Raw genomic sequence first — 26,095 nt, forward strand, 5'->3', positions numbered from 1 at the left:
GGACACCCATAGCACAAGAGTTAATAACTAGAATCAACAAATGGGACTTACTCAAACTAAAAAGTTTTTTCTCAGCAAAAGAAACAATAAGAGAGGTAAATAGGGAGCCTACATCCTGGGAACAAATCTTTACTCCTCACACTTCAGATAGAGCCCTAATATCCAGAGTATACAAAGAACTCAAAAAATTAGACAATAAGATAACAAACAACCCAATCAACAAATGGGCCAAGGACCTGAACAGACACTTCTCAGAGGAGAACATACAATCAATCAACAAGTACATGAAAAAATGCTCACCATCTCTAGCAGTCAGAGAAATGCAAATCAAAACCACCCTAAGATACCATCTCACTCCAGTAAGATTGGCAGCCATTATGAAGTCAAACAACAACAAGTGCTGGCGAGGATGTGGGGAAAAGGGTACACTTGTACATTGCTGGTGGGACTGCAAATTGGTGCAGCCAATTTGGAGAGCAGTATGGAGATTTCTTGGAAAGCTGGGAATGGAACCACCATTTGACCCAGCTATTCCCCTTCTCGGTCTATTCCCTAAAGACCTAAAAAGAGCATGCTACAGGGACACTGCTACATCGATGTTCATAGCAGCACAATTCACAATAGCAAGACTGTGGAACCAACCTAGATGCCCTTCAATAGACGAATGGAAAAAAAAAATGTGGCATTTATACACAATGGAGTATTACTCTACATTAAAAAATGACAAAAATCATAGAATTTGCAGGGAAATGGATGGCATTAGAGCAGATTATGCTAAGTGAAGCTAGCCAATCCCTAAAAAACAAATGCCAAATGTCTTCTTTGATATAAGGAGAGTAACTAAGAACAGAGTAGGGACGAAGAGCATGAGAAGAAGATTAACATTAAATAGGATGAGAGGTGGGAGGGAAAGGGAGAGAGAAGGGAAATTCCATGGAAATGGAAGGAGACGCTCAGGGTTATACAAAATTACAAGAGGAAGTGAGGGGAAAGGGAAAAAAATACAAGGGGGAGAAATGAATTACAGTAGAGGGGGTAGAGAGAGAAGAGGGGAGGGGAGGGGGGATAGTAGAGGATAGGAAAGGCAGCAGAATACAACAGACACTAGTATGGCAATATGTAAATCAATGGATGTGTAACTGATGTGATTCTGCAATCTGTATACGGGGTAAAAATGGGAGTTCATAACCCACTTGAATCAAAGTGTGAAATATGATACATCAAGAACTATGTAATATTTTGAACAACCAACAACAAAAATTAAAAAAAAGAATTATAATGCAAAAAAACAACAACAAAGTACATGTATAAAGGCATCAATTGGTGTGAATATCCTTTATATACAGAAATATGAAAAATTGTGCTCTGTATGTGTAATAACAATTGTAATGCATTCCACTGCTGTCATGTATTTAAAAAAAATAAAATCAATAAAAGATAAAAAAAAATCAAAAGAAAAAACAGAAAAAAAGAAGAGACATAGAATTATATTATTTAAATATTCCCATAAATAATACTCACAGTATTAAGTAAAGCATCATATACAGCATTCACAAATTTAGCATTAATCCCAGAGTCTTCAATGGTATTAAATGAGGCAGTGGCATCTTTCTGCAAATTCAATTAAAGATTTAAGTTTATATAACACATTAAGAACCACTCTTGGTAATATTTGCACCATACTTTTCCTTGAAGTTTTCTATTTTGTGGTCTGATGATAAAAACGAACTATTAGGGCAAAATTGCTGAAAATAAAAAACGAATACCTAAGAACTGTTTCAATAACTTTCTTTTTTTTTGAAAATCAAAGAACTGGGTCAAACTTTAACACTAGTACAAATAAATATGTAATACATATAATTTAAAAATCAATACATATATATGCTTGCTATAAAGTTGTTTAAATCAATATTGGGTAGAAAATGAGGTAATTCTGCCATACCTTTTTGGGAAAATTCAAAATTAATAATGAATTAAAAATGTGTTGTATGTATTATTACCTTAAATATAGCATTTAATCCAGGGAAAGAATCAAATGTTGTGAGATAAAAATCATGTACTGTTTTCCAATCTCCTGATGACTTAGCTTTTTCTACATCTTCCCTAAAATGAAAACACATATTAATCATACATAGATAGAAATATTATTCAGATAGTCACAGCATTCCTTTTTACAAATGTGTGTCACCAAACATGCAATTTAAAATACTGAAATAGAATAAAAAAATCTGTTCCAGTTAGTTAACATAGTTTGTTAAGTTTCGCATTCATCTACTTTAAAAAATAGTTTATTCTTGACATGACCCTTTAATTAGTTACTCTCTTTCCTCTCCTTCATAATAAAACTTATGGAGGTTTTGTTTACACTCTGTGTCTCTGCTTTCTCATTCCCATCAAGTTTTTCAAATTATGCATTTTGGTTTTCTGAATAGTGACATATTTTATAACACTTTGCATAGTAGCTGAATTATTTTTTTAAATGATAACATTTTATTAGTTTATCACCATACTTATTTATTTATTTTTGCCTATTTTGACTCCTATTCTCTTTCTTAAGTGTTTCCTTTCTTTTGCTACAACATATTTAACCGTAACCTGTTATCCTGTTATTCATACATTGGTTTTCACCTTCCACTTGAGACATCTAGTCTTCTATGTCTTCTTTCTTGGCTAATAGCTCATAATGATGCACAAGTTCAACTAATTTCTCACACAAAGAAGTTAAATAAAGTCCTGACATGCAGATGACAATACGTCTATATGTAAGAGTGAATTAAAACTTACTGAAAGTCTTTCATAGTTTTGGGCTGGGTAGGAAGGATAGGTTCTGTAAGGACTGGGGCCTTCATTTCAGATGATAATGTATCTATAGGGATACGCTGCTTTTGTCTAACATCAAGGCAAATTGGTGGTAGGTCTCTCACTGTGAAGTATAAGAAAGCATTCAATATTATTAGTTACAAAATCTTTCCATTAAAAAAATCCCAGGCTAATTCAACATGAACAGAAAGCAAACTATTTTGTATTGTATTCATTCTGGGATAATGTAACAGAAAAAACTATCAAAGTGAAGTGTACTTACTAAGTGAAGTATACATGGGCTTATCCCCACCCTCTTTCACAATAGCTATGAGGCCATACTTTACTTTGAGGTATGTATTTAATATAAAGCTTTTCCCTTTCTCCTTCCTCACCTAAAAGTTGTCTTTTAAGGAATACATTAGTGAGGCTCAACATTTAATGTTTATAGGCTTTTTAATGTATGTCCTCTGCAATTCTTTGTTGGAGCATTAGCATTTTCTTATCAATTAGCATGACATTTTAAAATATTTTTTGGAAATATTTGACAATGTGCTGTTTGCCCTTTCCTTACATTTCATAACCTATTAATTGTAAAATAAAACAAATACAGAGAAAAAAAATCTCGAAACAAATGTATGGCTTAATGAGTAATTATAAGGCATGCTAGGAAAGTGCTCCTTGCAGAACCACTGAGCTAAATCATTCCCAGCTGTTTTTCTATACCTTTTGGTTTATTTCTAATTTTAAAAAATATTTCTAATTCTTTCTTTTAATCTCTCCCCTTATCTCTGAGTTTTTTTTTTATAATTCTGATTTATGTTATTCTTTCAAGCATTATATCATATTCTTAATGTATTTTGGTGGATTTTGAAATAGGATTTTTCTTCCATTTTTGTGGCATGCATTTCCGTGTGCTTTTACTGTCTGAATGGCTGTTAACTTAGTTCCTTATTCACTTTATCATAATAAAATTTTGTAATTCAAAATTATATAATTTGACCATGATTCTTTCATTAATTTTTATTTGTAAACATTATTTCCAAACTTTAAGAACCAGGTTTACCTTTTTTTTAAAAAAATATAGAATTCAAATATATAATGGCTTTGCTTTCTGAGATTTCCATACCCTATGTCCCTCCTTCCACTTTCATTCAGGTATCTTCTTTCTTTAAACTCCATTGTCCTTGTGCTGCTCAAAATTTACTCTAAGCTCTGTATGGGACCCTAACTGGAAAGAAGCACTAGTTAGTCTGGAGAATTATCACGGGTTTCACTGCTTCCTTTAGACCTCAGCATGAGACTTCTGCATTCTCCTGCTCTTGACAAAATCATGTCTGGTTTCAGCCTTTGTTCTCAAATCATTCTCCTGAACTTCCCAGTGGATGTCTTTCATTTATTCTAAAGCTTTCCTGTTTTAAGGTCCACCAAAACACAGCCCTTGTGCTTTCTTCTGATGCCTCCTGCCCAGATGGTAACACATGGAAAACTTAAGAGTTTTGGTGATTGTCCTTCTTATCTTTTAGGGTTTATGTGGACATTTTATCAGCTAATTTTGATGTAAATGATGCCCATGATTTTAAATGAAGCAACCCAACACAGGAAGTTATTTATTTCATGAATTTTCCTTCCTTTATTTCATACTGAAAACATTAAAGGCTATGACTTAAGTATAGCTTTATTCCATAAATTATGATGCAGCATTCTTATAGCTGTTATTTCTGAAAACTTCAGGTTTAATTTATTTAACCTTAGATTAAGAATCTATTAAAACATTTTAAAACCACTATCCTCAAATTTCTTTTATTAATTCTAGTTTTTTGGCATTTCAATTGAGAAAATAAACCACAAACTACTCTATTTTGTGAAATTTTGTTTTTAAAACTCTTCTATTTGAAAGTTACAAAATTAGCCTCAGAAAATCATCATAATTAATGAGAAAATATTATAATCATTCCCTTTTAAACAAGACGAAGAAAATAAATAAATAATGCTAGGCCTGATGGCACACACCTGTAATCCTAGCAACTCAGGAGGGTAGCATGTTAAAGGCTAGCCTCAGCAATTTAACAAGACCCTATCTCGAAATAAAAAATAAAAAGGACTTGGGATGTGACTTAGGTTTAATTGTCACTGGGTTCAATCTCCAGTATTAAAAAAAAAAAGAAAAGAAAAAGCATACAATCAGCACTTTCATTCAATACTGCTCTGGAGATCTGAGTTTGCACATAAAAAATATATTAGAGACACAGGATTAGAAAAGAGGAAATAACACTGTCACTTGCAAATGATATGTTATAGACACAGGCAAATCCAAAAGAATCTACAGACACATAATTTGAAGTAGCAAAGTAGGGAGATTTAAAAAAAATCCACAAAATCAATTGCACTTCTAAATACCAGCAACAAACAAGTAGAAAACATAATTTAAAAGAAAAAATGTAAATTCAGGGGCATAATTCTGAGCTCTTTGTACTAAGTACTAATGAATGGAGTATTACTCAACCATAAAGAATGACATATGGCATTTGTCAGTAAATGGACAGAACTAGAGACTATCATGCTAAGTGAAATAAGCCAGTTCCAACAAGTCAAAGGTTGAATGTTTTCTCTGATTTGTGGAAGCTGACCCAAAATAAGGGATGAGGGGTAAAATAAACAAAGAGAGAAAGGAAAAAAGGGGAGAGGAATTCCATCTAAATAGAGGAAAGATCAGTATAATAGATGAAGGGAATTGAGGGGGAAGAACATGGAATAAATCTGACCAAACTTTTGTATGTACATGTACAGATGTGGCACAGTGGGGACTAGCATTGGGTATATTCACAGAGACAGAGATAGAGAGAAAGAGAGAGAGAGAGATACTGACTGATGGAAAGAAGGGAGGAGGGGAGTAAGAGTTGGCAGGGAAGTGCTGGAGGCTGAATTGGAGCAGGTTGTATTCCAAACTTTTGTGATAATGTCAGGATATATCCTGGTGTTATATATAACTAAAATCAGTAATTTTTTAAAAAATGTAAGCTCTCTAGAAACAAAATGAAATTGTGTTGAGAGATTAAAGACCTAAGTAAATGGCTAGAAATACTATCATAAAGAAGTCACTTTTTCTTGCAATTACAGATTCTATGCAATTCAATAAAAATCACAGTCTATTTTATAACTTGATAAACTGATTCTAGAAGTTATATGGAAGACAAAAGGAGCAAGAATAACCCATGTTGTTTCTAAAGAAAAAGAAAAATAAAAAGAGGGAAAAAAGAGAGAGGGGATCTTGTTCCACCAGATATCCAAACTTTTGAAGTTTACTCAGACTGTGTTTGACTAATACAGGCTCAGGTACATCAACTAATGGAACAAAGAACTCAAGAGTCATATCCAGACATACATGAAACTTCAATATATTAAATATATGGCAGATTACTGAAAAAAAAGAAAAAAAGAACCCCAAAATATGGAAAACATCAAGGAAACAAAATAAAGTCACATTCTGACTCTGTCCAAATGTATGAAGTTTTTAGTCATTCTATCTTTTCAGCCCTATTCTCTTTTTCCTCTATTTCTGGTACTCCAATGATAGGAATGTAATATTTTTTGTTATATTACCACAGGTCCCTGAGACTCTCTTCATTTTTTTCTTAGTCTACTTTCTTTCTGCTCTTTAAAATTTGCTAATTTCTAGTCTTCTATCTTCCAATTCTGTCCTCTCCACTCTACTGTTGAGTCTATCCACTAAGTTTTTTACTTTGTTTTATTGTATTTTCTCAATACTTCTAAATCAATAGAACAGATCAATATTTTACAGAGTTGAAATTCTACAATAATGAAATGCACATTTATAGAACTTAATTCTACTCTAACATAATCAGGATATATTTTTAACTAAGTTAGTACAGCTATATCAATAATCATAGCACAGTAACATAGCTATAAGGTCTTCCTTTCTTCCTTCCTCTCCTTCCCATTTAGAGTGTCTATTTTAGATTTATCATCAACTTTAATAGGCAAAAAAAATAGTGTTTGGGTATGTTTTAAGGCTAACTTTTATATCAGAAGATAGTTTAGAGATGCCAATTTTTCATATACAACAGAAATAGTTTTCAAACTTTACTGTATCTCAGAATTGTCTAGAAAGCTTGTTAAAACAAAGATTACTAGGACCTCTCCAGAGTTTATGTTAGTTAAGTAGGTCTGGGTTGGGGCATAAGAATTTGATTTATAACATGCTCCCAGGTGATGTTCTTGCTGGTGAATCTGGAGACTATAGTGAGAAACACTGTTCAATAGTTTTAGATGAGAGGACAATGATGCCAACAATACAGAATAGATTATTAAATTTCCTTAATTATGTTTTAATTAATTAATTAATTTGATGCTGGAGATTAAACCAAGGGCTTTGCACATGCTAAGCAAGCACAGTACCACTGATTTATATCACCAACCCTTTTCATTTAATTTTGAGAAAATTAAAGGATGGCCTTGAATTAGCCATTTTCCTGTCTAAGCTTCCTCAGTAGCTGATTATGTTTTACAACAGGTCTTAATTATGCTTTATAATTGATTTTTTGTCCTTTACTAAATATGGAAATATTAGAATTTATATTATAAGCATAAATTGAATACAGTTGAATTTATCCACAAATGTTATCTTATGGATTATATATAGAATTTTATTAATAGGAAAGAAAAGGGTATTTTAGCAGGAAAGAAATAAAGGGATAGTTGTTTTCCACTTTAACACCAGTCTTGTCATTGTTAACTCTATGGCGCCTCTACAGTTTTTCTTCCTCTTTCCTATCCCTTCCCACATACCTTTCCCAACCTAGCTATAAACACCCACTATTAGATACAAACAGACTTATTCAAATATAAATTAACTTATTAACTCACTGAGCACATATACACATTTTTATACCCACACATTTTTATTAATACCATGCTGAAGTAGAAGAAGAGTGAAATCTGAATTAGTAAGAGAAGAAGATTTTGGCAGAGTCTGAATGGGGAGATTCTTATATAAGAGAAAGAATAATGCCAAGATCTGGAGAATTATATTGTGAGGTTAGGACCAGAGACCTAGATGGGATCTATTTTTGGTGCAAAAGGTAACTTGGACTGAAGAATAATGCAGAATGTTAACATACTATGTTAATGAAACTTGAGTCAGAAGGAAAGGCCAAATACTTTGCTCACATTAGTGAATGAAAGCCAAACTACAGGATGTGACATTCAGCTATTAAGAAAGGAAAAATAACAGCTCACAGCTGCTCTCATGTCCCTGAATATCAAGGCATTGTTTCCAGAGACAGACTTTTCTGCCTATTCTCACAGATGGTTTATTAAAATCTAATTCAAAAGAGAAAAATCAATAACTATGGTTAAGGAGATTAATTAAATCTCAAACTAATACCATAAATAGAACAAGCAAGTCTTTGTTCTGTCATATGCAACTTTGTCTATAATATAGGATATTGTAATATACTGAATAAAGCAAAAATATATTTATCAGTGAAAACCTGTCATTTAGGTTTCATTCAGTCCATACTTGGGAATGCTTTGTGCTAAATTGATAAGCAGTAATCATTTTCCCTTTCTTTTAATACACTGTTGCCAATTTTAGTTGGTTGCTTAGAAACATGAGGTAAAATACTTGAAGCCAATGTAAGAATAAGGACTGTGGTGCAGGCTGATGGTTTATCTAAAAATGTGAAGATCATAATACAACTATGTATAAGGGTGTAAGAATACCAGCCAAATTTTGCTGGCTCACTGTTTTCAAAGTCTGACTTTGATTGGAAACTAGTAATATACTGTTTTCCACAACTTCAGTCACCAATATGAAGACTGGCATTTTCAAATGGCCATATGATTAGGGGACAGTAGATTGTTTCTGGATAGCTAGCACAGATGGCAACAGCAGGATTAGAGGAAATAAGAGACTCTAAGTAGATTGAGTGTTCAGTAGGAGAACCTTTTCCTCTCTACTGCTGGAGAGGAAATCTTGACATAAAAAGATTTGCGGCTGGTAAGACACTCTTACCATAAGCTTCATATGTAATGGAAAACACCACTTTTAGAAATAGAGTAAAATCCTTCTGGTATCTGAGTTACTAAATTTGATAATCCTAGACAAGTCATTGAGTCTTTAGGCCTCAGTTTTGATGTTATAAAATGAAACAAAAAGCTTGAGTTAATTGCTCTTAAGGTTCCAAAGAAGAAATTTAAAGGCCAACTTGGGTGCTAATGGAAGAGGTTTACTGAGAGTAGCTCAGCTTTTCTCAGCTTAATATATCAATGCTTTAATTTTTTGTTTTTTAAAATAGCCTTTTTCAACAAAAATAAACAATGACTGTGATTGTTAAAAACAAAACAGACTCTGATTAAACTGTTTGTAAGATACACTTACAAATTAATCGAAAAGCTTAAAAGAGTCCCCATTACAGTGATGTATAAATTGATCTGTAATAGACAAACTGAAGAAACTTGAAAACCTAAAATGTATAAGTCATCTAAAAACCTGATTTTTAGTTATGTTTTTCTGTCCTACAATATGCTGTTAGGAAAAGTTCTGAAGTAATAGTCAAACACTCTTGCCTTCACTTCACAGAAGAAGAAATACGATCAGTCAACAAATATATGAAAAAATGTTCAATACCTCTAGCAAATAAAGAGATGCAAATCTCTTTCATCTCACTCCAGTAAGAATGGCAATTATCAAGAATACAGGTAACATTAAATGTTGGAGAGAATGTGGGGAAAAATGTACACTCATACATTGCTGGTGGGACTGAAAATGGGTGAAACCACTTTGCACACAAGTATGGAGATTGCTCAAAAAACTAGGAATGAAACCACCATTTGACCCCAGTTATCCCACTCCAAAGTATATATCCAAAGGATTTAAAATCAGTGTGCTACAGGGACACAGCCACATCAATGTTCATAGCAGCTGAATTCACAATAGCTAAGCTATGGAACAACCTAGGTGCCCTTCTAGAGAAGACCGGATAAAGAAAATGTGGTATGAGCTGAGAAAATGTGGTATGAGCTAGGTTGTAGCTCAGTGGCAGAGCACTTACCTAGCACACGTGAGGCAATGGGTTCAGGTCTTAGCACCACATAAAAATAAGTAAATAAAATATTGTATCCATCCATAACTAAAAATATTTTTAAGAAAGAAAATATGGTATATATACACAATGGGGTATTACTCAGTCATAAAGAAAAATGGCTTTATGACATTTCCCATAAATTGATGAATCTGGAGACTAACATGCTAAGTGAAATAACCCAGTCCCCCAAAAAGCCAAAGGTCAAATGTTTTCTCTGATATGTGGAAGCTAAACCACAATAAGGGGCAGGGAGGGAAATATTAGACAATGGTGACTGGAGGGAAAGGAGGGAAGATAGGCAAAGGAAAAATAGTATAATGAATCTGACATAATTTTCCTATGAACATACATGAAAACATCATAGTGAACCTAACCATCATGTATATCCACCAGAGTGGGTCCTAACTAGAAGAAGATATATGCCATGCTTGTGTAATTATATCAAAATGGATTCCATGTCATGTATAACTAACAAGAATCAATAAATTTTTAAAAAATCTATCTTCTTTTCCTGGATCTATATATTACATTCATAGATACAGTAATTAAAAAATATGTCCATAAATTCTTTGATGCTCCTTCCATAAAAAGAGTCTAATTCTCTTGCCTTTGAATATGGGCCAGTTTTAATGATTCCCTGCTAATTAACAAATGTGACAGAAGTGATGCTGTATGACTAGGTTGTAAAAGGCAATAAAATTTCTTCTTGGGCTGGGGTTGTGGCTCAGCCATAGGTAGAGTGCTCACCTAGCACATGCAAGGCCCTGTGTTCAATCCTCAGCACCACATAAAATAAAGAAAGAAATAAAATACAGGTATTTAAAAAAAATTTCTTCTTGGCTCTCTTTTTTGGGATGCTTAACCTCGAAAGTTAGTCACCATACTGTGAGAAAGCCATGAAGCTACACAAGTAGGTCATATGTAGTTGATCTAGCCCTAAACCCATCTAAGGTCCAAGCCTACAGCAACCATCAATGATCAGACACAGGAGTGAGCAGGTCCTTGGTGATTCTAGCTACCTCAGTCTTCAAGTCACTTCAGCCAATGCTCAGTAGAACAAAGATGAGCCATCCCCACTGATCTTCACCAAAATTACACATTTGTGAAAAAAATGTTACTGTTTTAAGTTATTAAGTTTTGAGGTGGTTTTTTTATAATGCATTATAGACAACAGAATATGTTACCTTGTATAAGTCATGTCATCTCTCAGAATCTCATATTTCTCATCTATTAAATAAAGGAACAGATGGAGGTTTTTCAGGTTAAAATGGCATATCAAGGACGGACATTTAATTCCTCCAAAAATTCCATTAAAATTATAGCAAAAGGTTTGTTGTTTTAAAGACAAATCTTCAAAAACAAACAACAGACCCTAAAAAGTAAAAAGAAGCTAGAAAACACAGACAACTATTAACACTCACTTAAAAGACCTGAAACAGCCAAATACCAAGCCTCAACAAGGAAAGATTAAAAGTAACTTGTTTTACACTGCAGATTTCTTAAAGGAGACAGAATCTGGATCTGTGGGTATAAATAGGGAGGCTAAAATAAAAACACAGGTGAAAACTAAATAAAATGTTAGATCCCTAAATTTTCTCCTTGTCCTTGGGTCACTATCCCTCCTCCATGCCTACTCCAAAGGAAGTCTGAAATTTTACAATATTCAGAGAGGGTAAAACAGAGGTGCTTTGGGCAAGGGTAACACCAGACACAGATGAGATTGTAAGATGAAACTATAACAGGAAATGAGGCAGTAACTAACTTAGTTGAATACTGAAAATGATCAATCAAATAAGAGATTCCCATCCCTCTTCCCCCAGCAAACGGATCACCTTGTCTCTGACCCCAAACAAGAGATTAGAAGAAACTTTCTTGGGGAATATGACACCTTCTTGGGAGTCCAAGAAGGAAAAAACTAAAAATACTTACCTTACAGTTCCCCCAAACCCTCCCATATTGTCCTATAATGAAGCTTATGGTCAACAAACTAGGCTTCAACTTCCATCATCTGTTTGCTCGCCTACTATTAACCCCAGGCAGAAAAGCAAGGATTATAAAACTTCTGATGAAGCCTTTAATATAGAAGGTAGAGACCAAAACAAACAGACAGAACTTGAAGAAATCAAAAACCATAAAGGGAGAAGAAAAATTTAAAAACATATAACTGATTTGCTCAGAGGGACAAAAGAACATGAAGTAAGATGATGCTAAAAAAGGAAATATTGAGTGAAGAATTCTTGATAATTAAAGACACGCAGAAATAAAATACTTAATATAAGGGGTTTGAGAAAATTGTCTATACATAAAGCAAAAGAGAAAGGGAAAATGATAGTGGGGAAAATTAATAAAAACAGGAGTCCAGGACTGGGGTTATGGCTCAGTGGTGGAGAATTTGCCTCACATGTGTGAGGCACTGGGTTCAATTCTCAGCACCACATATAAATAAATGAATAACATAAAGGTCCATCAACAACTAAAAAAAAAAATTAAAAAAAAAAGAAAAGAAAAACAGGAGTTCAGAGGTCATGCATTTGAATTATAGGAGATCCAGAAAGAAAGTATAGAAAAAGCAGAAGTCATAAAAAATAATTTTTAAAAATTTCCTGGAAAGGAAGGACATGAGCTGTTGGATGGAAAGAGCCTACCAAGTACGTGGCACACAGGATTAAAAACAGACTCACGCCAAGACACATCACTGTGCAATTTTCAAAACCCTGAAAAAAACAAAGAGTTCCACAAATTTCCAGACAGTAAGTTATAGAGACAGAGGCAGAGATACACCTATCATAGTCAAAGGATTAGGAATCACAGTGGCCAAAGAAGAATTTCACTCTGCCCAGACTAGAACAGAGTGGCCTGAGAATTAGTTATCTTTGATGTCTGTTATCACCAAAATCCTGACTGCCTTTGTACTACTGTAGTATTGATAATTTGTACTATTATTTGTACTATTCTTTTCAACTGAAGATAGAATTAATATATTGGAAAATTAATCTTTTAAATAAAACTTAAGTGTGGAAAATATAATTATATATCTTATCATGCCAAATTTCCTCATTCAATAAATGAGCAAATGAAGTCCTATAAATAGCTGTTTAAGATCACACAGTTATTGGTAGCTGACTTAAAGTCTTGGTTCTTATTTGATATCGTAACTACCAATGTGTTAAGTACCAGGCAGATAATAAATAGACAATAATCTTAAGGATCCCTCTATCAGTTCAGTATTTTGGTACTGCTTTTGACTACTGCAATAGCAGCAGGAAGCTGAAACAGGCGAAAAACCAGAGTGCATTAGTCATAACAGGTGGTGTTTATATCACTGTTTATAGGATGACTTTTCTGAACATTTAGCAAAAAATAAAATTAAAGGTGGGAGGGATAAAGGAAGAAAGGGCAGGGGAAATCCTTCTTACTCATAAGACTTAAGCCATCAGAGCAAGTAAAACACTATATTCATTGGTTTTTAGAGATGGACATAGAAGTTCAGTGATATATGTGTCATAAAACATGAATGAATGTTCTTTTATGGATTTAATTATGAAAATGTTCAGATGTTTTAATAGAAGGTTATCTTTAATGAAACAGATGACTTGTGCTGGATTATCTTACAGAATTCATTACAGCTTTAAAATGGGTTTTTCATTCCAACAAGGTAAACAGGCAGAAACCTAGAAAAAGTGCCTCTCAATCATTTCTTCATTCAGTAAATTATTTACCAAGTACACACTGCATGTTACACGCATGCTAGGTTCTGGATACAGATAGATTCAAAACTTGAGATCGTAAATGCATTTCCTCTTGGACCCAACAATTCCACGACTAGGAATATTCTATAGATATACCTGCAGATGAACAAAATCATTGTGGTCTTGTTTACAATAAGAAAAGAATGGACACAACTCATTTCTTTTGGTGGGGTCTGAGAAAATAAATTATAATACACTGAATAGAATGGAATATAGTTGTGAAAAGAATAAGGAAGCTTTCTATGTATTGATACAAAAAGATTTCGAATGCACTAACTAAAAAGAAAACAAGGTGATGGATAATGTATGCATAGTTACCTTATCTTTAAGAAAATGAGAATACATATATTTGCTTGTCTCTGCATAAAGAAACACAGAAAAGCATACAAGGGATAGCAGGAAAGAATGTGATGGTGAGACATTTGAAACATACTATGTTTTTATATTATACAGGGTGCAGTGGTGCACACCTGTAATCCTAGTGGCTTGGGAGGCTGAGGCAGGTGAATCGTGGGTTCAAAGCCAGCCTCACCAAAAGCGAGGCGCTAAGCAACTCAGCGAGACCCTGTATCTAAATAAAATACAAAAGAGTGTTCGGATGTGGCTCAGGGTGGAGTGCCCTTGAGTTCAATCCCCGGTAGCCCCCACCGCCCCACACACAAAAACATTAACTTTACTACTAAACAAGATAGCTCCTTCCCTCTACAAAATAAAAGCTTAAGGAGCACAAAGATTAGTGAAGAGATGGATAAGTACACCAATACATGTAGATATACCTCTCACGAGGAATAGTTAAAAGCCAAATCCAAGGTACTCACTCTGCTCTAGGGAAAGATTTCAGAGATTTAGTCTAAAATCAATTTATTTTTCCAAGGAAACCTGGAGATGGGGTCATTTAAGGTCTTAGAGATTCTTCTAGGGTAGGAATCTTAAAGCAGCAAGTCCTCCCCAGACAGCAAGCACATAACAAACTCTGTGCTGGGTTTCTAACAGCTTGTTTCCTTGTCTGTCCCTCAAGTTGCTTTTAGAGAAACTGTGAAACCCTGTGGTACTTTACCTTCAAACAGATCACAAGACCACCCTGTTCTTCCCTTGACTATTTCAGAGGAGCAAAATAATGCCTTTCTCCAGGGTGTATAAAAACTGCAGAGTTCATTATATCAAATCAGGGCTTTGATAGAGTACACACGAAATGAGTTGAGTTGGGAATGAAACACTGCCCTCAAGGTAAATGTCAGAGTTCATATCGACCCTTCTGAAGTACCAAGAATGGGAAGGTATTTTAAAAGATTTGAGAAAGAATTGCTTTGTTTCTTTTAAAGATGTTCTGTGGCATTTAAACATGTTTTAAGTTAGTCTGGAGAACGGGCACAATAACTTTAGAAAGGAAAATACAAAAAAGTAAGGGGAAATGTAGTGTTACCCTCCACCACTACACTCCCCAACTCCTGCATTACTTATCTTCTAGATTGTTTCTCTGAAGATGTATCATCTCTAGCAGCTGTTATAGTAGGTAAAACTCCTACACTTCTCAGATATTTAAAAGGACAGCCAACTTGACAGGCATACCTAGCCATGTGATCCTACAGGGAGGAAAGGCATCCCTCAGCTGTTAGGTAAACCCACGCTGGGCTTTTGCAGCTTCTCTAATAACACTTGAAGATCAGAAGGAGAGACAAGCTGTTAGAGAATACCCAGCATAGGTCCTGGTACCAAAGGAGGAGGAGGAAAATTATAATAACTGCCAGGAATGATGCATTTTTGAGGAAATAATCTCATTGGCAAGTAAGAAAGACTTCTCAAAAGATCAAGAAATTACAGACTTGGTTACATGTGGATGATTTAGTCTTAAATTCCCAACAATAAAAGAATTCTTTACGTGGCACTACATTCTCTCTTACTCTTTTATATTTTCCTTTAAAAAGTTATTATGCCTCTTTTCAGACTTATTTAAAACATTTTTATGAACATATGAACACACTTTAATTCAGGTGGTATCCAGATGGAAAAGGTGGGAGAAGTTAGCTCCAGAAGTTGTAAAAAGGCAAAAGATGTCTCCTGAAAGGTCTATTCATCTACAGTGGTATATGTAAATACTCTAAGTTCAGGTGGAGGCTAAATCCAAATTTCACAAGATTGGCCCAGATGAGAGAGAAAAAGAAAAGTAGTAGCAATTCAAGTAGGTAGACCATATTCAGAGTCAATGTTTACTCAAAAACTTCTAAGTATATAAGCTAAGCTCACAGATCAAGATATTCATATAGACAGAATGAAGTAGTTATAAATCAAAGGTAGAATCAAAGGCTTAGGAATCTGAACAAAAAGCCAAAACCAAGGTTATGATTCATTTCTTAGACTAGCTATTATTCTTAGCAAATATACATTTCAATTTTTTTTTAGGATCCTAAAACTCTGTTGCAAGTTGAACTTTTCCCCTACCTCTACAAAAAAAGACATGTTGCAGTCCTAAACCTTAGAACCTGTAAATGCAACCTTAAAAAAAGATACTATCCAGGCAAAACCTAATCACACAAGTTCTTTAGGAGCAAACAGTTTTCTCCCATTGGTTGCAGAAGACAAAGTCAGAGACTAAAACCATAAAAGGGGATTTTGTTACCAGCCTTAAATGAGTAAGCTTTGATTTTTTTGTAAGACCCTGTGATAAGGCCTGTGGCAAGAAACTGTGTATGGCCTCGAAGAGCTTGTCCTAAATGCCAGTCAGACCAGACAACAGGATGTCAGTCTTACAATCACAAAGAATGAATTCTGCCAATAACCTGAGGTAGCTTGGAAAAGGATTCTAGCTCATAGTCCAGACCAAACAACACCTCAATTTTATCCCCGTAAAACCCTGAGTAAAAACACTCAGTCACATTCATCTGGACTTCTGACCTAAAGAGCTGTGAGCTAATGAATGAGGATTGTTCTTAAGACACTAGGTTATGAAAATTTGTTATGCAACAATAGAAAACAAACACAATAAGGATTCTAATGTCTGTTCAATTTTATGTGATTGTTATAAGGCTTTAAGAACAAACTTGAAAGTTTTCTATAAATTATCATGCAAAAAAGTCATTAATTATTATCTAGTTAATGTCTAAAACAGAAATCATTTCTCTAAACTATGCTCCCACATCAAATATGCTCATTTTCTTTATTTCTCTGTTTCTACAATGGTACCACAATTATAGGTTTGTTTTACTGAGTTGTGGGTTGGGGAACTGTGACATAGGGGCACTGGGACCTCCAGTAAAACCTAATTGATGGAGGGGGTGGAAAGAGAAGTAACAAGGAAAAAAGAAGTTATCAAAGGCAGTTTCATTAATGAGGTGACATAGATACTAACCTAAAAGACTACAGAATTGATCTGCTTTAGCTTGCAGTGTCAAACAGAAAATCTGCACAAGAATAATTTATGCCACATGTAGCTTATTGACATAAGATAATTTACCAGAAAATATATTCTTAAACATTTCTAGGTATTTGTCTAGAATGTGAGGAGCATTCAAACCTTTACAGGTTCTTTTTATAGGGTTAAGAGGCACTTAGAAGTGTTCAAATAATGTATGTTTCATATAATAAAACAATACAGAGTTATAAAAACAAACATTAATAATACACACCCAATCCTACCTCCCCAAGAAAATCATTAACAGATTAGTGGGCACCCTTTCATTCTCAGAATATAAAAGATTTCCTTCAATTAAAAAAAAAATGGAATCATATTCTACATATAACTATATAATTTGTTTTTTTTCTACAACTTAAAAGTACCATACAATGTATTGTGAGCATTTGTCCTAGTCACTTTATATACATATCACATTCTTATTAATAGAAGTACAATTTTTATAATATAGACAAACATAATTTCTCAATTCACTTTAATTGCTTCAAATACTATTATAAATAATGTGCATTCTTTCCTTGTATTTTTGCATATATGCTACATTATTTCCTTAGACTAAATTCCTGAAAGTGGATTTACTATGTCAGTGAGTACATGCACATTACAAATTCTCCTGCATACTCTTCTAGTACTTTTATAGTTTTAAAAAATCTAACTTCATTATTTTTGAGAAGTTAGTCCATTGGCCTAATTCTACTTTTGTGAATAATTTAATGCTACTTACATACAATACTTTTTGCTGATCCATCTATTTGGCTTTCCTGGTGCCAAAACTATCAGTACTACAGCTTTATAATATATGGCACTACAAAATAATGTACACCCTAATTATTGTGTCTTATATCCTCTCAGACATTTATTCTTAAAAATCAAATATTGAATCATTTTGTTAAATTTTTCCCAAAGAACTGTTGAAAATTTTACTAAATATAGGGAATAAATGGGTGAACCTAAAATCTTCATTATTATTTATAAGTCTTTCCGTTCAAACCATCTTTTAATCTTTTGAAAAAGTTTTATATTTTCTCTATGTAGGTTTTGCATACTTCCTTTTAGGTTCATTTCTAAGCATCTTATGTATTTTCTATCAAGTCTTTTAGTTGGTTACTGCTCAAACATAAGAAATCTACTAAATATTTATATTTACACATTGCATAATAAAGATACATAAAATGTATTTTATATTTACATATTTATTGCATTTATATTGTATGTGGATTTCTAATCAAACTTTTAAAAATTATTCATGAGTTTTCTATTTCATTCTTTAGGTAACTATCACCTAAATAATAATTTTGCTTCTTCTTACAAATATTTACATATTTTACTTTTTTTATTGTATTAATTAGACCTACCAGAACAATACTGAATAGATTAAAATCTACATTTTAAATAGTTTAATACTGTAATATACTTTTGGCCAAGACATACTGACCATTACCATTCTTGATGTTAGGGGAAACAAGATGTGTAGGTGAACTTTTATTTTCAGTGGCTTCTTTCTTCTGGCTAACACTTGAAGCAAAACTGCCCAAAGTGGAAATTTGGCCTTTGGCTCCTCTGTCCAAACCCTAAAAACAAAACAAGTTAAAGTTGTAGCTTAATTTCTATTACTTATGGGTAAGTTATTTTATTGCAGAAATAAAATAACATTTACAATATTTAAATTTGATAACAGATAGATAAAACTGATGTATGTACAACTGACTTACTTTGCTAGAACCAAATTATCTGAAGTACAAAGGAGCCACATAACCTAACTACCTACTAACTGATAAAGCTTGAAAAGGTGGGTGATAACGGTACTTACCTCAGAGAATTATTGTGAGGTTTAACTGAGATAAAGAATATAACTTCTTCCTTGATATCCACATTTTTATTCTAAAGGAAACTTTTCACTTTCATAATGAGGAAGAATTTTTTTCATATCCTATTACTTCATTTACCATGTTAACTTCTATTTACTTTTTTAGAATCAGCTCATACACCATGGAGCAGAAGCACTTATGCTCACCAAATATCCATGTGCTCTTCCCATGTTCCCCACACTCTTCAGAGTCATCTGTAATTCTAACAGGACACAAGTAAAATAATATCTATCATTTATGGGCCAGGAAGAACCAATGCATTTAATACTGGTGGACAAAATATCAGCTCTTCACTTTTCTTCTACTGTGACAACACTGGCTAAGAGTTGAGGCTAAAGGATCCAGTTTGGATACCTCAGTGACTGTGGAGTATAATCACTGCTGACCAATATTAGATGATACCATAGTAAACCTCTACAGTTTTCAGACACTGAAACTTGGGGCTAATTTGTAACTGTAGCATAATCTATCATAATTTTGCTGTGAAGCTTTTTTGGTATTCACATTTCTAAAAACCAATCACTCTTATTTATTCTTATAATTTGTTTAAATAATTCCATAGAAATTGTAACTGTTCTCTTTGGTTTGTCATGCTGCATTAGAAATTCCTTATTTATCACAGAGTTTGACATAACAGTGAATCTTGTGCATAGGTTCTGCACTTTAAAGTAAACCCACCTCACTTTTATTTTTTTAAAGAGAATAATATAGAAAAGAGCCCAGAGAGAATAAATTTAAGATACTATACACACAGAATTTAAAAGTTTCTAGACTTAAGAGACTTTTAGAAATCAGTTACTCTTGCCAGGCATGATGGCACATGCCTGTAATACCAGTGACTTGGGAAGCTGAGGCGGAAAGATCATAAGTTCAAGGACAGCCTCAGCAACTTAGTGAGACCTTGTCTCAAAATAGAAATAAAAAGGGCTGGAATTGTAACTCAGTGAAAATGTTATATGCCAGGCTATACGGGCAATGACCAAACAGACTCCATTTTGCCTTGACACTCCATGTCATGTAAGAAATGCTTCTCTCATGGGAACACCCTGTACCAATCAACAGTTGCTTAGCATAGCATGTTTGACAACACAAAATGGCAATTCTTATACAATGTAAAATTGTCCTCTTTTTGGTTCCTATTTTTCTTGGACAATGTACCTTGTCAAAGAATGAATGTCTAGACATTAGTAACCATTCTTTATCTTGTACTCAATTAGGGTTATTTTGACCCACTCCCCCTTCCACTTATGATTTTAGATCTCATGACGTTTGTTTATGGTTTTGAATCATAGCAACAGATACTTATGATTAATATAGTTTTGGACTATAAAGGTGTACTCAAACCCTGGGAGGAGGTCAAAGGGTGTAGACTTGTAGCCTGCCCCTTGGCCTGCCCGTTGGTGGATCCAGACCACCAACTGGTGAATAAAAGTTACATCTCCTGCTTTAAGATCAACTTGGTGACTTATTGCAATCTTGCCATTAACAATAAAGTGCCTCTGGGTTCAATCCCAGTACCAAAAGAAAAAAACAGTAGCTAACTCTTATTTCACAGATGAGGAAATTGAAATTGTCTAAGACTCACCAAAAGTCACTTGGCTAACAAGCAACAGAAATGTGGGCACTAAACAAGAAGTTGAGAGATACTTCCATAAGTATATAGGTACAAATTTGTGTGTGTGTGTGTGTGTATGTGTGTGACTTTGTTGATATCTGTGCTATTTGTTTTATTTGCTTTTGCTTGTTTCTTGATTCTTGGCTATATTTAAGCTCAGTGAAGTCTGAGATAATATTTCTACATTAGGATTTGTCTATATAATTCAGCCTATAAAAGTAAAACATACTATCTAAATGAAATGAAGTAGTCATATAATAGATGTGGGATATAAATCTGAAATCTCAGAATCACAGACAGTATCATCTAGGATCTTGGGCAGAATCTACAACATAATGGGTACTTTTTATTATAAATGTTTATTATAATGATAACTACATACTACAACAAATAATTTTTTGAGTGCTTATTACATCTACTACTATACTAATACATTATAATATTCCTGTGAGATATTTATTTATACCTTATTTTATAGATGGGCAAATTAAGATGCAGTGCCCAAGTTCAGAGGGCTAACAAATGGGAAGCCAGAATTTAAACCCCAGTCTAAAGACCATGAAGTCAGTACTCTTAAATTATCACATCCACAGTGTCTCTAGATATAGTAGCTATCACTCATTAAGGGCTTACCATGTTGGTTGGTATGTTAAATACATCAGTCTATTTTCATAACAACCCTTTTTGGTTGATATTATCTTCTCTACTTTCATAGATGTACTATCATTGAATGATATTTAATAGTTTTAGGAACAACTCACCTAACCAGAAGAAATAAACAGATGTACAAAAAATAAATGTACTTCAGAAAAACTTCTGATAGCCTATCAATCAAAAGACTCAATTCTCCTCTTTCCCTCTCCCTTCCTTCACTTTGTCTTAATAAGACATGGCTCCAAAGAATATTGGTTAGTTCACTTGTAAAATCTCCAAATAATAAAAAATAAGTATAATTCAATTAATGGTTATTCAACAACTATCAATTCCAATCTCTAGTAGATTTATATGCGGATTCATGAAGGTAAAAGAAAAAATTGAAGAGAGATAAATAAGACAGTGGTACATAATATGTCTATCTGTATTCTACAAAAAAATCATTGCAGTAGCAGTCTAGGGAATATAGTGAAAGGAGTAAAACTAGAAGCTAAACCAGCTCTAATGCAAGAAATGAAGTCTGAACAGAGAGAGCAGTAGAGGGAATGAGGAATGGCAGCTTGGGCCAAGCAAGAACAAAATGGCCAAGAGCTATTTCAGGTATAAGTTTGAAGCATAATGAAAATGAGAGACTATTACATGTGGAGAGTGATGACTTGGATTGTGAGCTTTGACTGCCTCAGGGCTGCGTTTGTGCTGGAAACTTCCCATGCAAAGGTGCAGTTCCAGATTACCGGGTTACTATAGTGACACCTGGCCTGCCGAAACCCTGTACAAAGGTATGGAGTTATATCAGTCTGGATCTTGAGCTCAGGCACCAGCTCCTGGGGAAATAGAATTCTGAGCTTAACAAGATAACCCTAATGTCTCACCAGTGCTGCATCCTTCAGTCTGCCCGCTTTGCAGAAACTTTCCCAACTTTTTGATGATAAAACCTATATAATAAATGTGCTAATTTAGCTCTGGGTCATGTTCCTCCATCAGAGACGGTGTCCTACCTGGTCCCAGCTTTCTCTCTATACAGAAGTTTGTCTTTTTCAATCCCTTACCAGTTTCAGAATTAATGGCCGTGCTGGTCATGGTAACTCCACAACTCATAAAACAAATAAAATGAACAATGCAAAATTAGTTATTGTAATTACTACATAAAATGTTTATGCTGTTTACAATATTGAGCTTACTGAGTTTCAATTCATTGTCAGCCTCTGCCTAGAGTCAAGTCTACTATTTACTATTCCAGATTTATGTATTTTAAATTCTCCCCATGAATTCTTAAAATACTTTTTTCTAGGTTAAAGCTAGAATATCTCATTATCTTGAAGTCTCTCAACGAAAATATTTTAAATTGACTTTCTATGTATGCAAAATCCACCAATGCATTCAGTTCTATGATGGATATAAAAACTACTTTTTTTAAAAGAGTGGATAGCTTCCTGAGATACTAAGCAAAGGACTGGTGAACAAATATACAGCTATATGTTTTAAGTTAAAATTTAAAACTTTAAGATACCTCACTTTGCCAGCTTTTAAAATAACTGACCTAAACTACCAGTCAAGGGCGTATCATATATGACACCTCAACTATATTTAGAATCCACAAAAGAAATTATTTTAGTCTTGTTATTTGGTACAGATATTTACTTTTTTATATTTTTATTCACAGTTCCTTATTAGGATTCTGGGTTACCAAATAAAAAGTGCTAACCTTACATCCTTCTATTAGGATGTGAAAAGTCAGCTACTTTCAAGGTGTGAACTTCCCTCCCAAACTAAATAGCAGCAGCCCAAGTGGAATTACTTTCTTTAAATGACATAAATCATACCTTTCAAAGGAAATGAGGAAATAAGGATGTGAATTTTGAAATAAAATTCTGTCACCAAAAAAAGTCAGAATGCAATTGATCTTAGTGATAGCTGATAATTAAGCCTACAGATATTAGTCTGGAAGCTCAGAAATAACAGTGTTAATTACCATCAGGAAGGCCAGATGGCATTAGAGATTTTATTCACTTATTTTGCAACACAGAAAAAGATGAAACTGCATCAAGAGATTATGCTTCTATAGTAAAATACTACTTTTGGAATGCATACTTGATGCAGTTACAGTTTTGCAACCAATTAAGAATCTTGCTGGGTTTTTTTGTTTGTTTGTTTTGTATCCTGGATTGGACACAGTAGTGTTAACCACTGAGTCACATTTCCAGCCCTTTTTTTAATATTTTATTTTAAAACAGGTCATTGGTAAGTTGCTGAGACTGGCTTTGAATTCATGATCCTCCTGTCTCAGCCTTCCTCCCCAACTACTGGGATTATAGGTATGTGCCACCATGCCTGGCTCTTGCCATTCTTTAATAAAAAACATGTGAATCAAAATCAAATTAATTTAAATATAAAAGGCTGTGAAGGAAAGTACCAATGCCACAGGACAGAAGCAGAAAGGGTTAGCTGACTTTAAACAGCTTTTTAGCTATAGATGTTAGTTTGTATGTAATAATATCATCTAACACCTGAGGGGCTTGCTTTGCACAAGACTTTTCTAAATGCTTTATATGTATTAATTAATTTAGACTTCATATCTACCTTACCCTCATATAACCTGTATGGGTTCTATTATTATTTTCCTCATTTTATACACAAAGAGTTACAACAGCAAAGCAGTATCATATTTGACACTTTAGAGGTTCTCTGGTTCACAATTTATAATGAGCACTTTCCTCCAATTGTTAAATACAGTCAAACTCACTTTATAACCTACCCAAATTAGACACACTCAAGGTATGTATGTAATTAGTGTTAGCCCTCCCTTTTTATCTTTTAAGATTTTCAACTTATTTTTGCTTATTATATGATTTTTTACACAGAATTTAGCTATATATTTATACTATAATATTAAAACCAGGGGCTGGGGGTGTGGCTCAGGGGTAGAGTGCTTGCCTAGCATGTCCGAGACCCTGGGTTTGATCCTCAGCACCACATAAAAATAAATAATATTAAAACCAAAATGATCAGAAATCCTAGAACATATATTTCTCTTTCACAACAGTTCTAACTCTGGTAACAAAATTTTGAACAAATATGTTACTGGACTACATCCTTTTTCCTGAACTAGAAGTACTGTTATAGATGGAGGTTCTTTGCACCACATGGTTCTTATGCTTATGACCACAGATAGTGTTCAGAACAGGGGAAAGAGCATCTTTTAATAAAAAAATCTCAATTATAAACAACCTCTGTCCCTTACGAGCTACTTTATCCTTTGGTAAGGAACACGTAATCTGACTCTCAGATTCCTTTTCTGTGAAAAGGGGTTGTTGAGTGATTATTATCTGCATTTTCTGACTAAATGACAGAACACATGGGAAAAAGCTTATCACAGAGTAGGTACTCAACAGATATTATTATTACACACACACACACACACACACACACACACACACATATATATATGAAATACCTGAAAACATATTTGTCATCATAATATCCACCCTTCCCTCTTATTTAGAACATAATTAAGAAAGGGCAGAAGATTTTCCATAGATTGTTCCAAAGACCTATCTGGGAAGAATTAGGTAAGTATACACAACACACACGACACATACATATATATACACACACACACACACAAAAACATACACAGGTTTGAAATGCTATTGTCTTTTTAGATAAATATTTTTCTAAGAAAATTTGTCTAGAAAACTTGAGAATCTCTTTCTGTTATCCAGTTAGGTTCCATATTGTGTGGATTATTTCATCTTTACACTTCATCCCTGGTCACTACTCTAGGGGATGTACTCATCACCTCAGGCATGAACCACAAAGTTCCTTTCTTCACTTCTTTTTCCTCTCTTCCAGTTTAACTATATACTACCACTGATTTCATCATGTTGTTCCTCTATTTAAAGAATTCCAATGGCTTCCCATTAACCACAGGGGGAAAAAAAGTCCAAACTTCTCTGCCCTAGTGATCTGGCTCCAGCCCCCATGCAATTTCACTTACCTCCCACAAGTTCCCAGCATGTTTCCATTGGGCTTGCTTTATGGCTCTCTAATTTTTCCGCTTAAGGCTTGTTCATGTTGTTTTCCCCATTGGATTACTTGGCCCACTTTCTTTTGCCCATCCAAAGCCTATCATCCTTCAATGGCCAGCCAGTTTAAATAATTACCTTTACTTCAAGGCCTTTCTTCACAGTTCTACCAACACTGATCTCCTTTCTCTGACCTCCTATAGGCAAACTGTTTGTACAGATCACTGTGGATTTTACATACTGTTTGCTTTTCAAGCATTAGCCCTGCATACCCTGAGGTAGGGACTTTTTAAAAAATTTTTTAGTTCTAGGTGGACACAATATCTTTATTTTATTTTATGTGGTACTGAGGATCGAACCCAGTTCCTCATGCATGCCAGGCGAGCCCATACCACATGAGCCACATCCCCAGCCCTGGGACTTTTTTTTTTTTTTAAACCATTTTCTGCAACATCTTGGGTAAAGATCTACATAATAGATGTTCAATAACCAGTAGTTAGACTTTGGTTGAAGAGCCCCACCAACCCCATTTGTATACAACTGAAACAAAGTATACAAACTTCCCATTCTCATAATAGAATAACCATCAATCCCCTTTATGCTCTCACTCAAGCTCTTTTCACCTGGTAGCTACTTGACATGTTTCCTGACCATCCCTTTGTGGGCAAACTTCCCTTTAAAATTCTTAAGCCAGGGCTACAGACATAGCTCAGTGGTAAGGAGCACATGCCCAAAGACCTAGGTCCAATCCTCAGCCACACAAACACACACACACACAACTGGTTTCTTCTATTTGCCTTCACCTAAGTAAAAAGTAGCTCTTTCTTGAACCCACTTCATTCCCTATCCCATGGAGAATCTCCCTTT

The 26,095-nt window shown here is 34.2% G+C and overlaps 1 protein-coding gene across 1 annotated transcript in view; it reads right to left on the minus strand.

Annotated features, from left to right (window-relative positions):
* The window catches only part of Hectd2 (HECT domain E3 ubiquitin protein ligase 2), a 70,866-nt gene that overhangs the window by 41,197 nt on the left and 3,574 nt on the right, over positions 1–26,095 (minus strand). The window contains exons 2-5 of the mRNA XM_027939964.2: positions 18,508–18,637; positions 2,785–2,923; positions 2,001–2,103; positions 1,522–1,611 (exon numbers count right to left, since the gene is read on the minus strand). Coding sequence (XP_027795765.2) covers positions 1,522–1,611; positions 2,001–2,103; positions 2,785–2,923; positions 18,508–18,637 — 462 coding nt within the window. The remainder of the gene's footprint in view (positions 1–1,521; positions 1,612–2,000; positions 2,104–2,784; positions 2,924–18,507; positions 18,638–26,095) is intronic.

This window comes from Marmota flaviventris, chromosome 4, assembly GCF_047511675.1.
Source record: "Marmota flaviventris isolate mMarFla1 chromosome 4, mMarFla1.hap1, whole genome shotgun sequence".
Taxonomy (NCBI): Eukaryota; Metazoa; Chordata; class Mammalia; order Rodentia; family Sciuridae; genus Marmota; species Marmota flaviventris.